The sequence below is a fragment of the Herpailurus yagouaroundi genome, unplaced genomic scaffold (genome assembly GCF_014898765.1).
Source record: "Herpailurus yagouaroundi ecotype Mexico unplaced genomic scaffold, PumYag 29, whole genome shotgun sequence".
In the NCBI taxonomy this organism is placed as follows: domain Eukaryota; kingdom Metazoa; phylum Chordata; class Mammalia; order Carnivora; family Felidae; genus Herpailurus; species Herpailurus yagouaroundi.
In genome coordinates, this window is record NW_024412377.1 from 103,110,686 (window position 1) to 103,129,237 (window position 18,552).

At 43.5% G+C, this 18,552-nt stretch overlaps 1 protein-coding gene across 1 annotated transcript in view; it reads right to left on the reverse strand.

Annotated features, from left to right (window-relative positions):
- Positions 1-18,552, reverse strand: part of MAP1B (microtubule associated protein 1B) — a 102,074-nt gene that overhangs the window by 13,969 nt on the left and 69,553 nt on the right. Inside the window, 4 exon segments of the mRNA XM_040451086.1 lie at position 1; positions 4-1,423; positions 12,152-12,292; positions 14,886-14,968. The exon segment at position 1 is cut by the window's left edge and continues 4,904 nt beyond it. Coding sequence (XP_040307020.1) covers position 1; positions 4-1,423; positions 12,152-12,292; positions 14,886-14,968 — 1,645 coding nt within the window.

An 18,552-nucleotide genomic window follows, 5' to 3' on the forward strand; every position in this document is an offset into this window, starting at 1 on the left:
TTGCCTTGGTTTCCTTTTTTACTGTCTTCTCCTTAGAGACTTTGGGTTTGACATCTGTGGCTTGCTTTTCGGCCACCTCAGCTTTCACCGGAGGCAGCTCTTCTTTGCTCGGCACCTCCTTTTCAGTCACTACAGGTTTGGTCTCTGTTTTTACTGGCTTGTCCTTTTTCACTGTTACCTTTTCTTTGCTTTCAACTTTGGGCGGCTTTTCCACATGATTAGCTTTTGTGACATCAGGGGTTTCTTCTTTAGACTCCTTTCGCACAGATTTGCTAGGAAGTGGTTTTGCGGCTGGCTTCAGACTTTCTCGGCTATCGGCTCTCTGTTTCAGTTTTACTTGTTTCACAGCTGGGGCAGCCACCTGGCCAGTTAGGTCCTTCTGGGTGGCCAGTGGCTGTTTCAGAAAGTCTAAATGTTTGAGCTTTTCCAGTCCTTCCAGGATATTGTATTGGGTGCTATTGCCAGGAAACAGGACTCGAATGATTTTCTCTGCAGGGTTTGCTGGATGCCACACGATCAAAGAGGAGACTGAAGTTAAGTAGGAAATTGGGATATCTATTTCTTGACCATTAGGCAGGATTAGTTCAGCCTTGTCTTTGTTGGTGCCAGTCCACTGCTGCATAAAATACAGCATTTCCTTGCTGTTCTTAACTGGGTTGAGCACATACATCTCAAGTTTACCAACTCCCATTTTTTGGAAAAGAATGACAGGATCAATGGTATTGCCTACACTTCTGAAGAGAGGTTCTGGTTTCATGGACAATTTATTTAGGTACTGGAGAGTGAAGCAAGCTTCTTCTATGCTTCTCTTCATCTTGATGTTTGGCTCTGGGTTTTTCAGATTTTCAGGTACATTGAGAAATACAACTCCCAAGTCAGGGGAGATGAGGTTTTTCATCCAGTCACTATTTGTGGTGGAGCCCTGGGACTGTTCTTCCTCGAGCTCTGCAATTTTCCGCTGTAGCATGCTGTTTATTCCAGGCAAATTGTCATCCCCAATGTGGGTGAGTAGGATGGAGTCCACTCTGTCCAAGTGTCGGATGAGCTTCCAAAAGCAGGATTTCCTTTCCGATCCTCCATTGATGAGCATATTGAATCCATTCACAGCAAACAATGCAGAATCGCCCCTCCCTCCTGGAAAAATGTAACAACAAGGCTTGGAGAGCTTTAGAAATCCACCCGATGTGGGAGGTTCTAGGATATCAAAGGGAGATGGGACTTCCACTGATTCTGAGAGATACTCAGTAAACTCGGAAAGTCCTTCCATTTCTGGCAATATAGAAGCTGAGTTGAGTTTAATATTGATGAAGTCTTGGAGATTGTGTCTGTCAAGATTGGAGTTCTTCCAGTCCCCTTCTTCAGGACAGAACAGGGTTAAGCTGGCTTTGTTGGCAGGATGGGTAGTACTCAGTAATTCCCCAATCTGGGATTTAAAAAAATAATAATAAAGGAAGAAAGAAAAGTTTTAAGTGACTGTCATCACTGATCCATCACCTCCATCCATTACTAACTATTACAGGATCATTGGGTGTGCACAGGGCTGATTTCAGAGATGCTAGTTGGGTAAATGCAGAAATATTTCCATTATGGTAGGTGAATAGCCTCTGTACTGACCCCTCCTACCACTCCCTTCTGCCTCAACCACCCCTCCTCACCACCAGCACCTCCTCTGGGACCCCTATGGATCTGTTCTTGCCCAGGAGGGGAACTCCAGACCGTTGCTCCAGTTCTAGGACCAGTGACCATCTGAATAATCGTGCCTGTGCCACAGCAGTTAGGAAATACTTTGGATCTCATTCCCAGGTACCTGCCATGCAAAAATGCCCTTTAAACAATCACAGGGAAGCCTATGTGAATCATTTCACCACTTATATAAAGTGTTTTCTTTTATTCCATTGGGCTCGGCAAAGAGGCCTTACTGACACACTAAAGGAATTTAGATCTAGTACACTTGTTGACTACTTTTAGAATTTGGTAGATACGAAAGACAAAAGTTTGATGTGATTTTCCTCCCATTGGAGACAGATAGTTCTAGACTGCACATGACAACAAAAAATTACTGATTCTAGCATCTTTAAAACATAAGTGGTCCACCCAGTAGATTCTCTGCAAATACAAATACTTTGATTGAAGTCATGATGATTAAAGCAATTGGATAATTATATCCGTCTGCTCATGTTTAAATTCAAGGTGAGACATTCTACTCCCTCACAACTCCTGCTCTTCTCAGGGCAAACTGGATATGAGTGGCTAAGATCAAATTTGGCTCAAAACTTTTTCAATGCATTGTTTACTACCATAGGATGGGAATGTAGAAGAGTAAATTGGAATAAAAACAGAGAATGTCAGTTTAATAAAAATGCTATTCTCTTTCTCACTCCATATGACAACCATATGTTTCATGGTCTTGGCTTAGTAAATAGTGAGGAAGAATCATGTTATAAACTGCACTCTTCTATCACTTACAGCAAAGCTCATAAATCAGCCCAGAGTTTCAAGTGAAAAGAGCTCTGTGTCTTTGATGTTAAACTATGAAAGGGTAACGCAAAGACTGTACTTGGCCCCGGCATCCCCAAGCCAGCAGGTCTGAACTCTTGCCTTCCGGTCTTAGAGTAGTGTCCTCTGTCTCACACAACCTCCTAGTGTGGCTACTCGTATGCGTATTTGTAGAGGGATCATGTATAGACTCTGAATTTTCCTACATTAGATTACGTAAAATGGCCATTTTTGTTTTGTTAGTGTATCTGTCCTACATTTTATGTGAAGGGTCACAAGATAGCAAAATAAGAAGCCTTTGGGAGAGGAGTTAAGATGGCAGACAAGTAGGGAGACCGGAATTTCCCTTGTTCTCAAACACAGCTGTATTGAGGCCAGAACACTTGGAACAGCCAGGAATAGAGGTTGCGGAGTGACAGAAAAATCTCCACAGAAGGAAAGAGACAGCTTGGGGGGACAGAGGTGCATGTTTGTGAAGTGGGAGAGAGAAAATTAGAAGCCTAGGCACGGAGTTGGGGAACCCCTTCTGTGGAGAGACAACAGGAAGAGAGAGAGGCTGTGGAAGTGTGGTATTTGTTTGGACCGGAGAAAAACCTCTTCAGAACACACACTGGAGAACGAGAAATATGGAGTGTGCCAGTTTCTACTTTAAAAACAGCCTTAGGAGCTAAAGATCGGAGTTTTCAGGGGTGCGCGACTTTCTCTGAACCCGAGCTGCCGCGGAATGCATGCACCTGGGTGGGGGAAGAGGAGCAGGCCCCAGGGCTCAGTAGTGATCTCAAGGGCTCCCTGGGAGAGAACAGTCTCCTCCCTTGAGTATGGTGGGAAGAAGGTGTATTGCTTCCCGCCCCCAACGATAAAAGACCCTTCGGGTGCCAGCCAAGAGGCCCTTTGTCAGCTGGGCGGAGTGGCGCTACCCCAAGAACCAGGTCCGTGTGGTGCAGGATCCTTTAAGACATCGGGGTTTGAATCCCAGCTGAGCACCTTGGAGGTGCAGGAGACTGGGAGACTATGCAGCAGGGGCAAGCCAGCCACCTGTGCTGCTCTGGGAAGGTTGCCTGAACAGCGTGGTTTGAGACACCCCGTCCGGGGAGGAGAGACTGGGGTGTTGCCATTTTCCTCCCTGTCACCAACTCAGTGGGCTTCAGGAAACGGGGACAGTGGTCCCCAGTGGAGGCAGACCCGCCTACACCAAGCCCCGCCCCTCCGTGCCTGGTAACTGCATATCTACCAGAGTGGGATTGACACTGAGCAAGCCCGCGGGCCCCTCCTCCAGACCAGCATAGCCACAGGTTCCAAGACACCAACAGACAACTGTCCTGCAGTTTTGTATGTTAGGCTGATGGGTTTGTTTTCTTTCTTCACTTTTTCTTTCCTTTCTTTCTACCCTCTTCTTCCTCCCCCCGCCCCCCACTTTGGAATCAGGCTCATAGTTTCTGATTTGACTTATAGTAAATTCCTGCTATATATAAATATGTCTTTTGTTTTTCTTTCTTTTTCTGTTCTGGTTATTTAATCAGGCATTTTTACTCTGTTCTGTTGATACCTTTATGTGGCTCCTTCTTTATTTTTCTCTCTTTCTCTCTCTCTTTCTGGATTAAGCCTTAGAGTTTCTTTGATTCTGTGCCTGGTCTTTTTTTTTTTTTTTTTTTTTCTTTTTCCGCTCCTTTCATTCCTCTCTTTGTATGGGGTAGGCTTCCCCAACCCTCCCCCCTTTTTTACTTTTTCTAGGCACAAATCAAAGCACACCTGATGGAAGGTCCAAACAATCCACCACTACGAGTAGGGAGAGAAAGCAACCCGAGTCACAACAACAGAGAACACATAACATATTCCAAAAACACTTCCTGAAGTGCCAGGCCCTGGACAGTGTATGTCCCCATTTTAATGTAGTAGTACTCACAGGTGCAGGACACACAACAAGCTATTAAAACACACAAAGGACAGAAAACTAGCCAAAATGATGAAACAGAAGAATTCTCCTCAAAAGAAATTCCAGGAAGAAGTGATAGCCAGAGAACTGCTCAAAACAGATATAAACAACATATCTAAACATGAATTTAGAATAATAGTCATAAGACTAAAGCATAGAAGGCAGCAGAGAATCTATTGCTGCAGAGATCAAGGACCTAAGAAATAATCACAATGAATTAAGAGATGCTATAAATGAGATGCAAAATAAACTAGATGCAGTTACAGCAAGGATGGAAGAAGCAGATGAGAGAATAGGTGATACAGAAGATAAAATTATGTAAAATGATGAGGCAGAGAAAAGAGGGAAAGGAAATTACTAGACCACAAGGGGAGAATTAGAGACCTAAGTGATTCAATGAAACAAAATAATATCCTTATCATAGGAGTTCCAGAAGAAGAGAGAGAAAGGGGCAGAAGGTTTAGGTGAACAAATTATAGCTGAGAACTTCCCTAATCCAGGAAAGGAAAAGGACATCCAAGTCCAGGAGGCATAGAGAACTCTATTGAAAATCAGCAAAAACAGGTTAACACCAAAACAAATCATAGTGAAGCTGGCAAAATACAAAGATAAAGAGAGAATTCTGAAAGCAGCTAGGGACAAATGGGCCTTAACTCAAGGGTAGACACATAAGGGTAGTAGCAGACCTGTCCACTGAAACTTGGCAGGCCAGAAAGGCATGGCAGGAAATATTCAACATGCTGAATAGGAAAAATAGGCAACCAAGAATCCTTTATCCAGCAAGGCTGTCATTCAGAATAGGAGAGATAAAGGCTTTCCCAGACAAAAATTAAAGGAATTCATGACCACTAAACCAACCCTGCAAGAGATCCTAAAGGGGGACTCTGTGAGTAGAAAGCAACAAAGACTACAAAGGACCAGAGACCTCACCACAAGCACAAAGCCTACAGGTAACACAATGACACTAGATCCACATCTTTCAATAATCACTCTAAATGTAAATGGACTAAATGCCCCAATCAAAAAACATAGGGTATTAGAATGGATAAAGACAAAACAAAACAAAACAGGATCCATCTATATGCTGCCTATAAGAAACTCATTTTAGACCTGAGGACACCTGCAGATTGAAAGTGAGTGATCTATCATGCTACTGGATGTCAAAAGGAAGCTGGAGTAGCCATATTTCTATCAGACAAACTAGATTTTAAAACAAGGACTGTAACAAGAGATGAACAAGGGCATTATTTCATAAATAAGGGCTCTCTCCATTAAGAAGATCTAATAATTATAAATGTTTATGCCCCCAATGTGGAGGCACTCAAATATATAAATCAGTTAATCACAAACATAAATAAGTGTACAGATAACAATACTGTGATTGTAGGAGACTTTAATGCTCCACTTACAGCAATGGACAGATCATCCAGGCAGAAAATCAGTAAGGAAACAATGGCTCTGAATGACACAATGGACCAGATGGACCTAACAGATATATTCAGAACTTTTCATCCAAAAGCAGCAGAATACACACTCTTCTCAAGTGCACTTGGAACATTCTCCAAAATAGATCACATACTGGGTCACAAAACAGCCCTCAAAAAATATAAAAGGATTGAGATCATACCACACATATTTTCAGATCACAATGGGAATGGGAGAAAATATTTGCAAATGAAACATCAGATAAAGGGTTAGTATCCAAAATCTATAAAGAATTTATCAGGGCACTGGGGTGGCACAGTCGGTTGAGAGTCAGACTTCAGCTCCAGTCGTGATCTCACAGTTTGTGGGTTCAAGCCACGTGTCAGGCTCTGTGCTGACAGCTCAGAGCCTAGGGCTGTTTGGATTCTGTGTCTCCCTCTCTCTGCCCCTCCCCCACTTGCATTCTGTCTCTCTCTCAAAAATAAACATTAAAAATTAAAAAAAAAAAAAAAAACTTATCAAACTCAACACCCCAAAACAAATAATCCAGTGAAGAGATGAGCAAAAGACATGAATAGACACTTTTCCAAAGAAGACATCCAGATCGCTCACAGACACATGAAAAGATGCTCAACATCTTTCATCATCAGGGAAATACAAATCAAAACCACAATGAGATACCACCACACACCTGTCAGAATGGCTAACATTAACAACTCAGGCAACAACAGATGTTGGCGAGGATGCAGAGAAAGAGGATCTCTTTTGCATTCTTGGTGGGAATGCAAGCTGGTACAGCCACTCTCGAAAACAGCATGGAGGTTCCTCAAAAAATTAAAAGTAGAACTATTCTATGACCCAGCAATTGCACTACCAGGTATTTATCCAAAGGATACAAAAGTGCTGATTTATAGGGGTATATGTACTCCACTGTTTATAGTAGCACTGTCAACAATAGCCAAATTATGGGAAGAGCCCAAATGTCTACCAGCTGATGAATGGATAAAGAAGATGTGGTATATATATATATATATATATATATATATATATATATATATAATGAAATATTACTCAATAATCAAAAAGAATGAAATCTTGCCATTTGCAACAACATGGATGGAACTACAGTGTATTATGCTAAGTGAAATAAGTCAATCAGAGAAAGATAGATATCATGTTTTCACTCATGCGTGGAATTTGAGAAACTTAACAGAAGACCATAGGGAAGGAAAAATAAGTTACAGAGAGGGAGGCAAACCATAAGAGACTCTTAAATAAAGGGGCACCTGGGTGGCTCAGTCGGTTAGGCGTCTAACTCTTGATTTCGACTCCAGTCATGATCTCACGGTTTGTGGGTTCAAGCCCCATGTCGGGCTCTGTGCAGTGAGCAAAGAGCCTACCTACTTTGGATCCAATCTCTCCCCCTCTCTCTGCCCCTCCCCTTCTCTCTCTCTCTCTCTCTCATTCTCTCTCAAAAATAAATAAATATCCTTTAAAAAAAAAAAAAGAGACAAATACAGAAAATAAACTGAGGGTTGATGGGGGTGGGGGTAGAGGTGCAGGGAAAATGGGTGATGGTCATTGAGGAGGGCACTTGTTGGTATGAAAACTGGGTGTTGTATGTAAGTACATGGGAATTTACTCTTGAAGCCAAGACTACACCGTATGTTAGCTAACTTGACAATAAATTATTAAAAAAAAAAAAAAAGAAGAAGAAGAAGCCTTTGACTTTGCTGTTTACCTCTGACTTAACAATTTCAAATATCAACTATTTTGGAACGCAAGAAAACTGAAAAGAAAAAAAAAAAAGAAAAAGAAAAGCACATCTGGGGGAGCTTTCACTCAAATTATCTGCTGACCAAAGCAAACATGAGCACCAAATAGGGTTTGTCGTCCAATAATTAGCTTAGACCCTCATCACCATTACTGTAGCCAAAATAGGGTTCTCTCAATCCTCATTTTCACGTAAAGTACATACAAACTCTTCATGCTTTATAATACATTTTACATGAGAAATCTAGGAAAACTCAAACTGTTGAGTCTTTAATAGTGAGATTTTAAAATTCAGTTTAGTTCATTTCAGTTTTTGAAATTTCCCTCTGTGGGGTATGGTAGCTAAGGGTACGAGCTAGCTGTGTGTAGAGGGTTTCTAATCACAAAGTTCAAGGAGAAGGTAAAAAGACTTGAGGAATACCTCCCTACTTTCCATCTTTTCACTTCCGGCTGGGAAGTTCCTATGAAACAAAGAAGATGTGACCCCAAAAGAAAGCAAGTTTGCACAGAATTTTGAGGAAGTCAAGGGTATTGAAAAACCGTAGAGAGCCTGGTGAAAAGTATGGAATACAAGGGAAAGCAGGAAAGAAAGTCAGCACTGGACAGGTTTCGTTTCAGAAAGGGAAAATCTGGTCCCTCTGGAGAAGCAGCAGCATACCAGGCATGAAGAGCTAGGGATGCAGAGGCCAGGGCTACAGAGAGGCCGTCGTGAAGGAGACAGATGGATTAGGAGGAAAAACTGCCACAGTCCTGGAGCTACACAGCAGAAATAGCCCCTGCCTCCTCCCATTCCCAAGCCAGCTTCCAGACCTGCATACCAACAGGCATGCTGGAGTGAGAGCCTCAGGACAAAGACTAAGTCTTAAGAGTGTCTACTCACTCAATGCTTACGCAACTCATAGAGGAGAACCGCAAGGAGCCAACAGTGTTAGCAGCGGCAAGGAAACTTGTGAGTAAATCTTGGGACTCTGAAACAGTCTTCCTCTAAAAGAGTTTGGAAATTATCATCATAGTAGGTAGTGTAGCCCATTATAGTAAAAGCTCCCGAACAGAAGGAAACACATCCTCGTAACTCTGTATCATGATCTGTGTTTCCCTCATACACCATCAGCGCCATAGATGTTTGTTAAACTGCACTGAACTTGGCCAATTCAATATGTACTATCCTCCGGGAGTGGCTGCTTTGGAAGTGACGTGAGCCTGCTAATGCTTCTCAAGCACACTACCCTTCCCTTGTTCCCACAAATAGAGATGAGAGACATGGCTGGAAGAAATACTGGGGCAAAGACAGTCTTTTTTGTTAACTAATTTTTCTAATTAAATGCAGGCATACTGGAAGAGGAAGGAAGATATAGGAAATAAATGGCTTTACTGCAGATAATGAAGTAAGACTTGAATTTCTAAACCACGAGGCCTACTCTAACTACATTTCCTTTTGTGATTAAGTTACTTGCTTGGCTAATGAGGAAATACAGTGGACAATGTATCTCTGGGTTTTAGCAAGACGTTTAATAAGACCTCTGAACAGTGTGATAGCAGAATTAGATGGATTTGAAGTCAGTCATAAATCCTGCTGCTTAGTGTCAACCTGGACAGAGGTCTATGATGGGCTGCCCTAGGGCTCATCTATGTCCTGGTGAGCACTGACATGGATAAAAATGGTGAAGACATGCTTATCAAATCTGTAGGTGGCCTGCAAATGGGAGGCATAGTAAAATGTGGGATGGCAGAACTAAAACATTTACAAAAGCCCTTGACATTGGGATGATGATGGCTAAGTCAACTCTAACAGGATGGCATTCTAAAGGGATAAATGCAGGGTCCAATAAACCAGCTGCATGAAGTACAGGATTGGAAAATGCGACTTAACAACAACACTCATGAAAAAGACTCAGGGATTTTAGCTGACAGTAAAATGGATTGATCATAAAGCTAAAGACGCTTAAACTTCAAGGCTTCTTACTGGCATGGTCCCCTCCCAAAGCCCCGTACTTAACTGTGTATTGATAATTTTGTTTTCTTTTTCTTAAGGGGAGCCCCCAATTTATGTAAATGACAGCACTCCTTAAAGCCTGCATTCCCTCCCCACTGACATTTGATTAGGATGTTGACAGTCAAAAGTTACCTTCAGACTTAAAAGATGATTACATTGAAAACTACAGAAATCACTGACACACAATCCTAACCCGGTTAGTGACCCTTGTAGTACGGTGTCCAGTATGAGTCATGGCATTTTACAGAAATTAGACTAAAACCAAATGAAGAAGCCAACTGAAATGGCTGGCTCCTTCTCCTTGGCCATGACCTCTAAATGCTAGACTAGAGCCCCTTTCTCTTCTAATATGCTTCTGTCTCTAGATCACTTCATCTGGTTTATAATATGCTGATGGCTTACACATATCTCCAGCTCAGCTCTGAGTTCCTTGAGCCCTCAACTCATGTATCCAATTGTCTCATAATGCCAAGGCACTGAAACATGACCAAGACAACTCCTGAATTTCTCCCATATCCATCTCATCCTGCCACCAGGTTTGGTTGAGAGTGACCAGAGAATGTAAGAACCTTTTACTATCTTCTTTTATGAAGAACAGTGTGCAGATCTGAAAATAATTATTCTGAAGGAAAAAAAAAAAACTGGCAGTGTTGGTGAAGGGTATCAGAGACATCACCAGGTGGAAAAGGGAGCACATTCCTTCCTTGAAGATACAGTGAGACAAATAAGGAAAAACTCACTAAGAGACAGACTGAAAAATGTCCCAGGAGATGTGATTTCACATCCTCGGATTTCAGGGAGGAATGGGTCAGCCAGATGACTGTTCTATCTGTAAGTTCTGGTTTTGTAGTTGACTTCCAATGACTAAGACTCCCAAAATCTGAAGCTCAAAATGTACTGATAATTATATTTTTCAGTCCATTTATTTTTAGCTATTCTTATTCTTAAAAAACTGCAGTTTTGTTTTTTTTGTTTTTTTTTTCCTAAATGGTGTTTCTGGTTTCTGTGGAGTGACTAGTATCTATCAAGGACTGGATAAATGTAACAAAACTAAACACCAGTGACCTTCACGGTCGCTTTGTTACTGACTCATTCTGAACTCAAACCCTTTTTCCAAGGCCATAGTAGGCAATCATGGTGACCATTGGTCTAGTCCAGCGATTTCCAATCATGCAGGCTAAACTCTAGTAGCCTTAGAGGTGGACAGATAACAAGCTCTGGAGAAAGATGGGGCAAAAGCCTTCATTTTCAAGTGGTAAAGATGGTAAGGTAAAGGGGCCATGAGTGTACCCTGGGGCCCCTTCTTGCTGTGGGGAGCCAGGGCTGTCTGCCTCAGAACCCAGCTGACATCACATCTTCTGAAAGCCAGGGCTTTAAATGTTAAGTGAAATGTTCCTTTTCACAGTTTTTTATTCCCCCAGTGGGGGGAGAGTGAAACACTGTTATGTCACCTGGCCAGAGCTTTCACAAAGCCTCCGGGCAAGCCAAACAAAGCCGGGAGGTTTATTTACCGCTCTTGCCGGCGATGACAGGTACACAGGGACCTCTCTTTGAACCCCAGGGTTAAAGAAGCTTAAATGCAGAAAGACAGATGGCCCTTTGCAACACGCGGGAGACAGAGGGGCCAGCATCTCAGGAAGTTCTCAGGAAGATGGTTTCAAATGGACACAGAGACTCCTTCCGTGCACACATCCCTCAACCCCTCCATGTAGAAACCTGTCGTCCACTATGGCCAGGTCCCAACCTGCTAAGCTGGTGGCCCCTGAAGTGTCTAACTACTATAAACAAAGAAACAAAGTGAAAGAGGCAGTTTTTTTGGAAAGAGAATTTTCCCAGCCAAAATAAATTCTCCAGCAGAAATAACCAAATTAAACACTTCAATCTGATTTTTACCAGATACCACTAATGTCCTATAGTATTTAACACCTCACCTGTATCATCACCGAATCAGATTTATTTATTTGAAATATTAATGCCCAGGTTTAGTCCAGCGACCTTAACCATCTTTTTCTTGGGGCATGGATATGCCCCATTTTCCTACTTGCCTTCCTTTTTGAGCCCTGCCTTTGTTGGGCTGTTCAAACATTGGGACCAGGCATGAAGAGTAAGACCAATCAGAAATAATTAGACCAGGAAAAGTAAATACAAATTTGAAAAGAGATCAGGGCAGTTAAATCCTACCAAAAGTCCAAGAGATCTTTGGAGTAGTCTTTCAGAGAAGACGAAACCTGGGTTTTCTTTTTGGCCCTGTCATTCCAATTTTCTCCATCATTTTTGCCATCTAAGCCCCCTCCACTGGTATCTCCAGCACATTAAGAATGGTACCAATTCATTATAGATGGGTGCTCTAAATTCTTTTGGTGATGAGTCACAGAACTGTCATATGTCATATCATGCAGTTTTACTTATTTGAAAGGTGAGACATTCCCTCCCCTTCTCCCAGCTCCACCCAGTGCTTTCAAAGTGGAGCCTAAGGCTACAACTGTAAGCAAACAACTGTAAAGCTTAGATATTTCTAGACAGGAGCCCACCTCTTGATCGGTGAAAATCTCTATGAAATTCTGGAAGGAGAAAGAGCCGGACTGGAGAATGAGCTCTCCGGTATTTTCAAAGCACTGTCCTGTCAGCACGAGCAGCTTGTGTCGAGCAGCATCAGTAATCATTAAGCGCACCTGAAACAAAGCACAGGGAGCAGGACGTGAGCCATATCCAACACCACCATTCCACTTTCAGGACAGGGCTGGCCCAGGTAGGGCTTGAAATCTATTACCAATGAAACTCATTCATTTTCCCGAGGGAACTGGACAGAGCCAACGACTATGGTCATCAGCTCGCCCAGGAATGCCATTTTCCATGTTTGCGATGGCCAAGCCAGCCGTGGTAGTTGACTTACTCCCCCTAGTTTCCTTGCCTTTCTCAAAGCAGTCTATACAGTTGGCAGTCATTTGCTCCACAGCTGTGTCTGCTAGCAGCACACAGCCTATGAGACTCAGGGATATCTCACAGGTTGAGTCAGCAAGTATAGTCCAGATCCCCTGACTGCTGCTTCAGGAAGCACAGGTTCCCAATGAGGGTCCCAAGTCAGGCCCTCCCTTACAGGACCCCTTTCCTTCCAAGCCATACACCAAAAGCTCATCTCCAAACGCCAGCTCCAGTGGGATCAGCAAGGTGCCCGACATTGAACATAAACAAAAGGCTGCAGCAAATGGGAATCTTTTAAAGAGAATCATAAGTAGTTTGCACGAAAGAACTCTCTGTTCTTTAAGTGGCAGGAAGCCAGCCTGTCCTTCAGCAGACACGCTGCTCCAAGCACCAAGGTATTCGTTCTGATCACAGCTCAGTTCAGCACAAATTGCCAGGCAGCATGCTAGACACCAAGGGAGGGATATAAAAGTAAACAGGATATGACCCATGGCCCCCAAGAACCCTAAGCTCTGATCAAGGAAACACACATGGGCTGAAGTAACTGTTCTAGCAAATTACTGTTCAAGCAAGCCTGAATTCCTTAAAGAAATTCCTCATGTTTCCTTTTTCCATTTCAAGTTGTCCTTACTTCCTGATTCTGTTAGTCAGAGAGAGACTACTACCCTGCTAAGTGCCTCAACCTTGTGCCTTCATGGACCGTCAAACAGGTCCTGCTGATCTGGAGCCAGTGGAAGTGGGATGAAAACAGTCTACATAGGAGCACCTGGATGGCTCAGTTGGTTAAGCATCCAACTCTAGATCTCGACTCAGGTGATGATCTCAGTTTGTGAGTTCGAGCCCCACATCGGGCTCTGTGCTGACAGTGTGGAGCCTGCTTGGGATTCTCTCTCTCCCTCTCTCTCTGCTCCTCCCTGCTTATATTCTCTCTCTCTCTCTCTCTCTCTCTCTCTCTCTCTCAAATAAATAATCTTTAAAAAGAAAAAAACAGTCTACATGATGATAGCCAAAAAGTAGAAGCAACCCAATGTCCATCAACTGATGAATGGATAAACAAAATGTGGTACATCCATGCAGTGGGATAGTATTTAGCCATAAAAAAGAAATGAAAAACTGATACATGCTACAATATGATGACTCTTGAAGACATTATGCTGAGTGAAATAAGCCATACAGAATATGGTATGATTCCATTATCCAAAATACTCAGAACAGGCAAATCCACCGAGGCAAAAAGTAGATTAGTGCTTGCTGGCAAGTGGGAGGAATAGGGATTGTTGGCTAATGGGTTTCGGACTGTTGAGGGGCGACAGACATGTTTTGGAATAGACAGCGATGATGAGCACACAACTTTGTGAATATACTAAAAACCAATGAATTGCACACTTTAAAAGATGGATTTTATGGTATGTGGATTATTTCTCAAATTTTAAAAATAGGCTCAAAGCATGAGCAGAAGAGATGCTGTGGATAATGAAGGTCCCCCAGGGACTAAGGCAACTTTAATGTCCAAGAAGCAACCCAATCTCAACAGTACTAAACTGTAATAAAAGAAGTGGGAAATGGAGATATATCAATTCCTCTGACCTGGAGGGGGCCAGGGATTCTTGGCTTCAGCCAAGTTCTAATCTTCCAGTAGTCTCTGAAATACCCAGCTATTCTTTTTGGCAACGATTTCGAATGATAGTAATAATAATATTAATAAGAACAACCAACATTTATATTCCAGTGGTTACACACTCTGTTTTAAGCATTTGATACTTCTAATCACAACACGCTAAGTGCTGTTGTGACCTCCATTTCACAAAGATGGAAACTGAGACAAAAAGACAATAAATAATCTTCCCCAAGGCCACCAGCTAAAAAGTGGCAGAACCCAGGGAGTCTGGCACCAAAGCCTATACTCTTGATAGCCATGTATCCTCCTTTCAGTGGTGATTAGAGGGGGAGCAGAATGGCTTGAAGGGGGTTTGCTTCAAGATACCATTTTCCTCCAAATTTGTGTGCTGAATGTCCTGGTTTGAGGGCTTGCAGTCTATTTCCCCCTGCTACATCCCAGCCAGACACTATCCTGGCAGCACACCCTCCATAAATACCCAAGATTTCATATCCCCCTGACTATACAAAGTATTCTGGTTCTGGCTAGCATCTTCCACCTTGTCCTCATCGGGAAGGGCAGTCTGGCATGGTAATCAGATACAGAACCAGCTGCTGACTGGGGGTAAAGAACTTCTCCTCTCCTGCGTCCTCCTTCTGCCCCACCCGCCCCTGCCCTTCCAATATGGTGGTCTCTGTCCACCGCGTGAGGCCCTGCCCCAGACCCCCGCAGAGCCAGATGCTTACCTCAGTGCTGACTGCTTCATCTGAAGGGTTGATCAGGACCACTGTTTCTAAAACGTCACTTCGGTGATGAAGGATCTTTTGTCCTAGAGACACAAAAACACAGACAAAAGGGGAGACCTTTAGCTTTTCCAGATTAAAACTGCCCTGCTGGCTGCAGGGACAGCAGAGACTCTGCTGGGCACGCAGCCCCGAGACTCTCCACGCGATCTTGGGAAACACAATTGGTGTTCCTACACAAGGGCACGGACCCTGCAGGTTCCTCCCAGAGTTGGGTCCGGGTGTCTGGGGCTCCTCATACTCGCACAACCTTCGAGTTTTCAGGGTTGCCCGCCAAGCTGCCTCAGCGCGTTAATGGCGGTTTTCATCTGAGACGAGGGGTGGATGCCAGGAAAACTCAACGGGGCTCTTGACATTTCCTTTCTCATGGTAATTGGGGATGTTTCTCCGCATCAGCCTTTCTTCTGGTGAGAATGGTGCGGAGATTAATTAGGAGCCCGATTGTGAGATGAATGACATCCAGAAACCCCAGCTAACAATTACCCAACAACCAGAATGGCTGTCTGAGGCAGGCTTACAGGCTGTTGGAGTATTCGTTAATTAATTCACTTGCTCATAGAAAAGCGGGGAAACTGTGAGCAAATGAAGAGTGGAGAACAACTCTCCGGCCGGACAGAGTGGTCAAACTGCCTGTAAAGACAAGCAAAGTTGATGGAGAAAAACAAAGCAAGGTGTTGCAGGGGTGAAGGAGCCTAAGGAGGACTGAAATCTTAGAGGGTATCTGGCTCCACATCACTGATTTCCCACACCTTAAAGGTTTTAGGGGCATCTGGGTGTCGGAAACCATCTCCAGTCGAAGTAGACTGAGGCCTGTAGATGACCTTCTACGTATACTCTCCCCTTTCCTGGACAATTAGACAACAAGTGACCAGGTGGATGTGTGGCCACAGTGGGCTATATATGCTCTACCAGTTGATGAGGAACAGAAAAGAGTGGTGTTCCCTCAGACATATGGAGGGGAAACATATCGTTGGAGGGTAGACAAGAATATGTCTGCTGCTTGGAAGTATAAGGAAACTTGGATGACAAGACAGAATGGAGTGAAATCTGGGGGAAATAAACACCAAAGGAGAGGAATACAAGAATAGAGAATGATCAAAAAGCAACTGCTTTCCAGAAAAATAGCTGGGCAGTTCTTGAAAAAGCTAAAATAGAATTACTATACGATCTAGCAATTTCACTCCGAGGTAGATTGAAAGCAGGGACTTGAACAGATACTTGTATGCCAATGTTCACTGCAGCATTATTACAAGAACCAAAAGGTGGAGACAACCCAAATGTCCACCTATGGATGACTGGATAAACAAAAAATGGTATATCTTAGGCAATGGAATATTACTCGGGCATAAAAAGGAATGGAGTTCCAATGTGTGCAACAACATGGAAGAACCTTGGAATAAGTATGCGGAGTGAAGTAAGCCAGAACAAAAGGACAAATACTGTATGATTCCACTTACATGAAATATCTAGAATAGGTTAATTCATAGAGTCAGAGAGCAGATCAGAGGTTACCAGAAGCTGGGAGAGAAGGAATGGGGAGTTACTACTTAATAGGCACAGAGTTTCTCTTTGGGGTGATGAAAAAGCTTTGGAAATAGAGGTGATGTCGCACAACATTATAAATGTAACTAGTGTCACTGAATTGTACATTTAAAAATGGTTAAACTGGCAAATTTTATGTTTTACCAAAATTATGTATTTTACCAAAACTTAAAATTAATAGTACACCCAAAACTGTTGAACAGTACACTTTAAATGGGTGAACTGTATGACATGTGAATTGTACCTCAAGAAACCAGTCTAGGGTCCACAGGGACTTTCTTCCTTTATATCATGAAGGACCAGAAGTCCTATAGAAACAAACATACTGAAATACCGCCATCACATCATCAAACCCATTCTCCTCCATTGTCTTCTTTCCCAAGAGCTAATATCTCTCAATAAACCCTTCATTAGAAATAGAAGAAGCCCAAGCTAAACAATAATGATGTCAGTCTAAGGTCTAAGCACCTCACCAGTACTAACTCATTTAATCGCCTGGAGGGCTCTTTGACAGAGGTACTGTGATTGTCCCCTTTTACTGCTGAGGACAAAGAAGTCTGCAAAGGAGCACTAACTAGTCCCAGGTCACGCAACTAGGGAGTGTTCGAGTGAGGACCTACACCTGGTGCACCTGGCTGTACAGCCCCCAGCTGCCCCGCTCTGTGGGGTTGGTAACTGGAAGCAGGATTTGGAAAAACAGGCGCGGGAGAACAGTAAGCACCAGGGGAGAGTTAGGGGAAAAGCCAAGGGAGTAATAGCAGGGATGTGCTTCAAGAAGCAAGAAGCCAGAAAGCATTCACAGATTATTGGCAAAAAGCGAAAAAAAAAGTCAAAGGTGGCAGAGTACCGACACATAAAAAAAGAGGGTGAAAAAAAGTGTGTGGTATCCTACTCCAAATGCCTGAAAATGAAGAAACCCCAAAACAGAACAATGGCACACAGTTCGAGCAGACGAAGGACTGAGCTTCGAGAAAAATAAATTTAAGCCATGGGAAAGAATGCTTATTATGAATGCCAAAATCTATAATTTGTTGGGCATTGTTTTTTTTTGGCTTGGTTGTTTTTGCTCTGGACAGCCATATGCACTTAACGCTAAAGCAAAAGAACATCAAATTGAATAAGCAAATGATAGAATGACAATCAGCAAAACCCAGAAAACCACCCCCTTTCTAGGTCCCTTCATCGGTGGCCTCCTTGAAACAAAGACTGTGGGGGGAGGTTCAAAAGCACAGAGCTGAGACGAAATCAAGCAAAATCTGAAGACCAAGGAGAAATGAATGGTCATTTCCTTGATCATACTTTTGACGTGACTATTTCCGACACACAAAGCCGTGCGCAGGGAGCACAATGCCACGGTAGGACGCAAGTCCTGGCTCTATCCTGTAGGAACCCACAAAGGGAGGCCTGAGCGAGGCACACACAAGCGGCTTCCTCCCCAAGAGATGGTAAAGGAATCAGAGCCCCTTTCTTTCCAAAGGGATCTACGCAGTGCCCAATTCTGCTAACTGCAGCTTCCAAACGCACGTCTAAGCAACCATAGCCCAGGGCGGTCCGAGCTTCGCCCACTCAAGCAGGTCCTTCCCCAGACACACAGCAAGGACCCTGCTTCCCAGGCGTTCCCTGGCAGAGGGCTTCTTACCAACCACAAGCAGCTCTCTTCCTCCTTGGCTTCCTCACTTGCAGCCCCAACAAATGCCATGTGACAGCCGCCGGTTACCTCTACTCCCTCCAAGTCAATTTTCAGACCTGTTTGCTCAGGAATTCAACTAACGATGTACTTTCTGTCCATCTTTGGAAAGACTGAAGGCAGTGACACAGACGTGCACCAAGATGCCATGGCTGCTCCTTCAACAAAAGCCTTTTTATAGGATTGGATTTGAATGAAGGAGGGGATTTAGAGAGAGAGAGAGAGAGAGAGAGAGAGAGAGAAGCTTCAAGGTCTTGTCACAGCCAGACTGCTGGACAGATTCTTTCCCTGGACGATGTAACCAGGGGCTGGGCCTTGCTGGCATCTGGCGAGCGCAGGGGCTGCCGAAGGGGCTGGAGCCCCATGCCCCCGCCCCGGCAC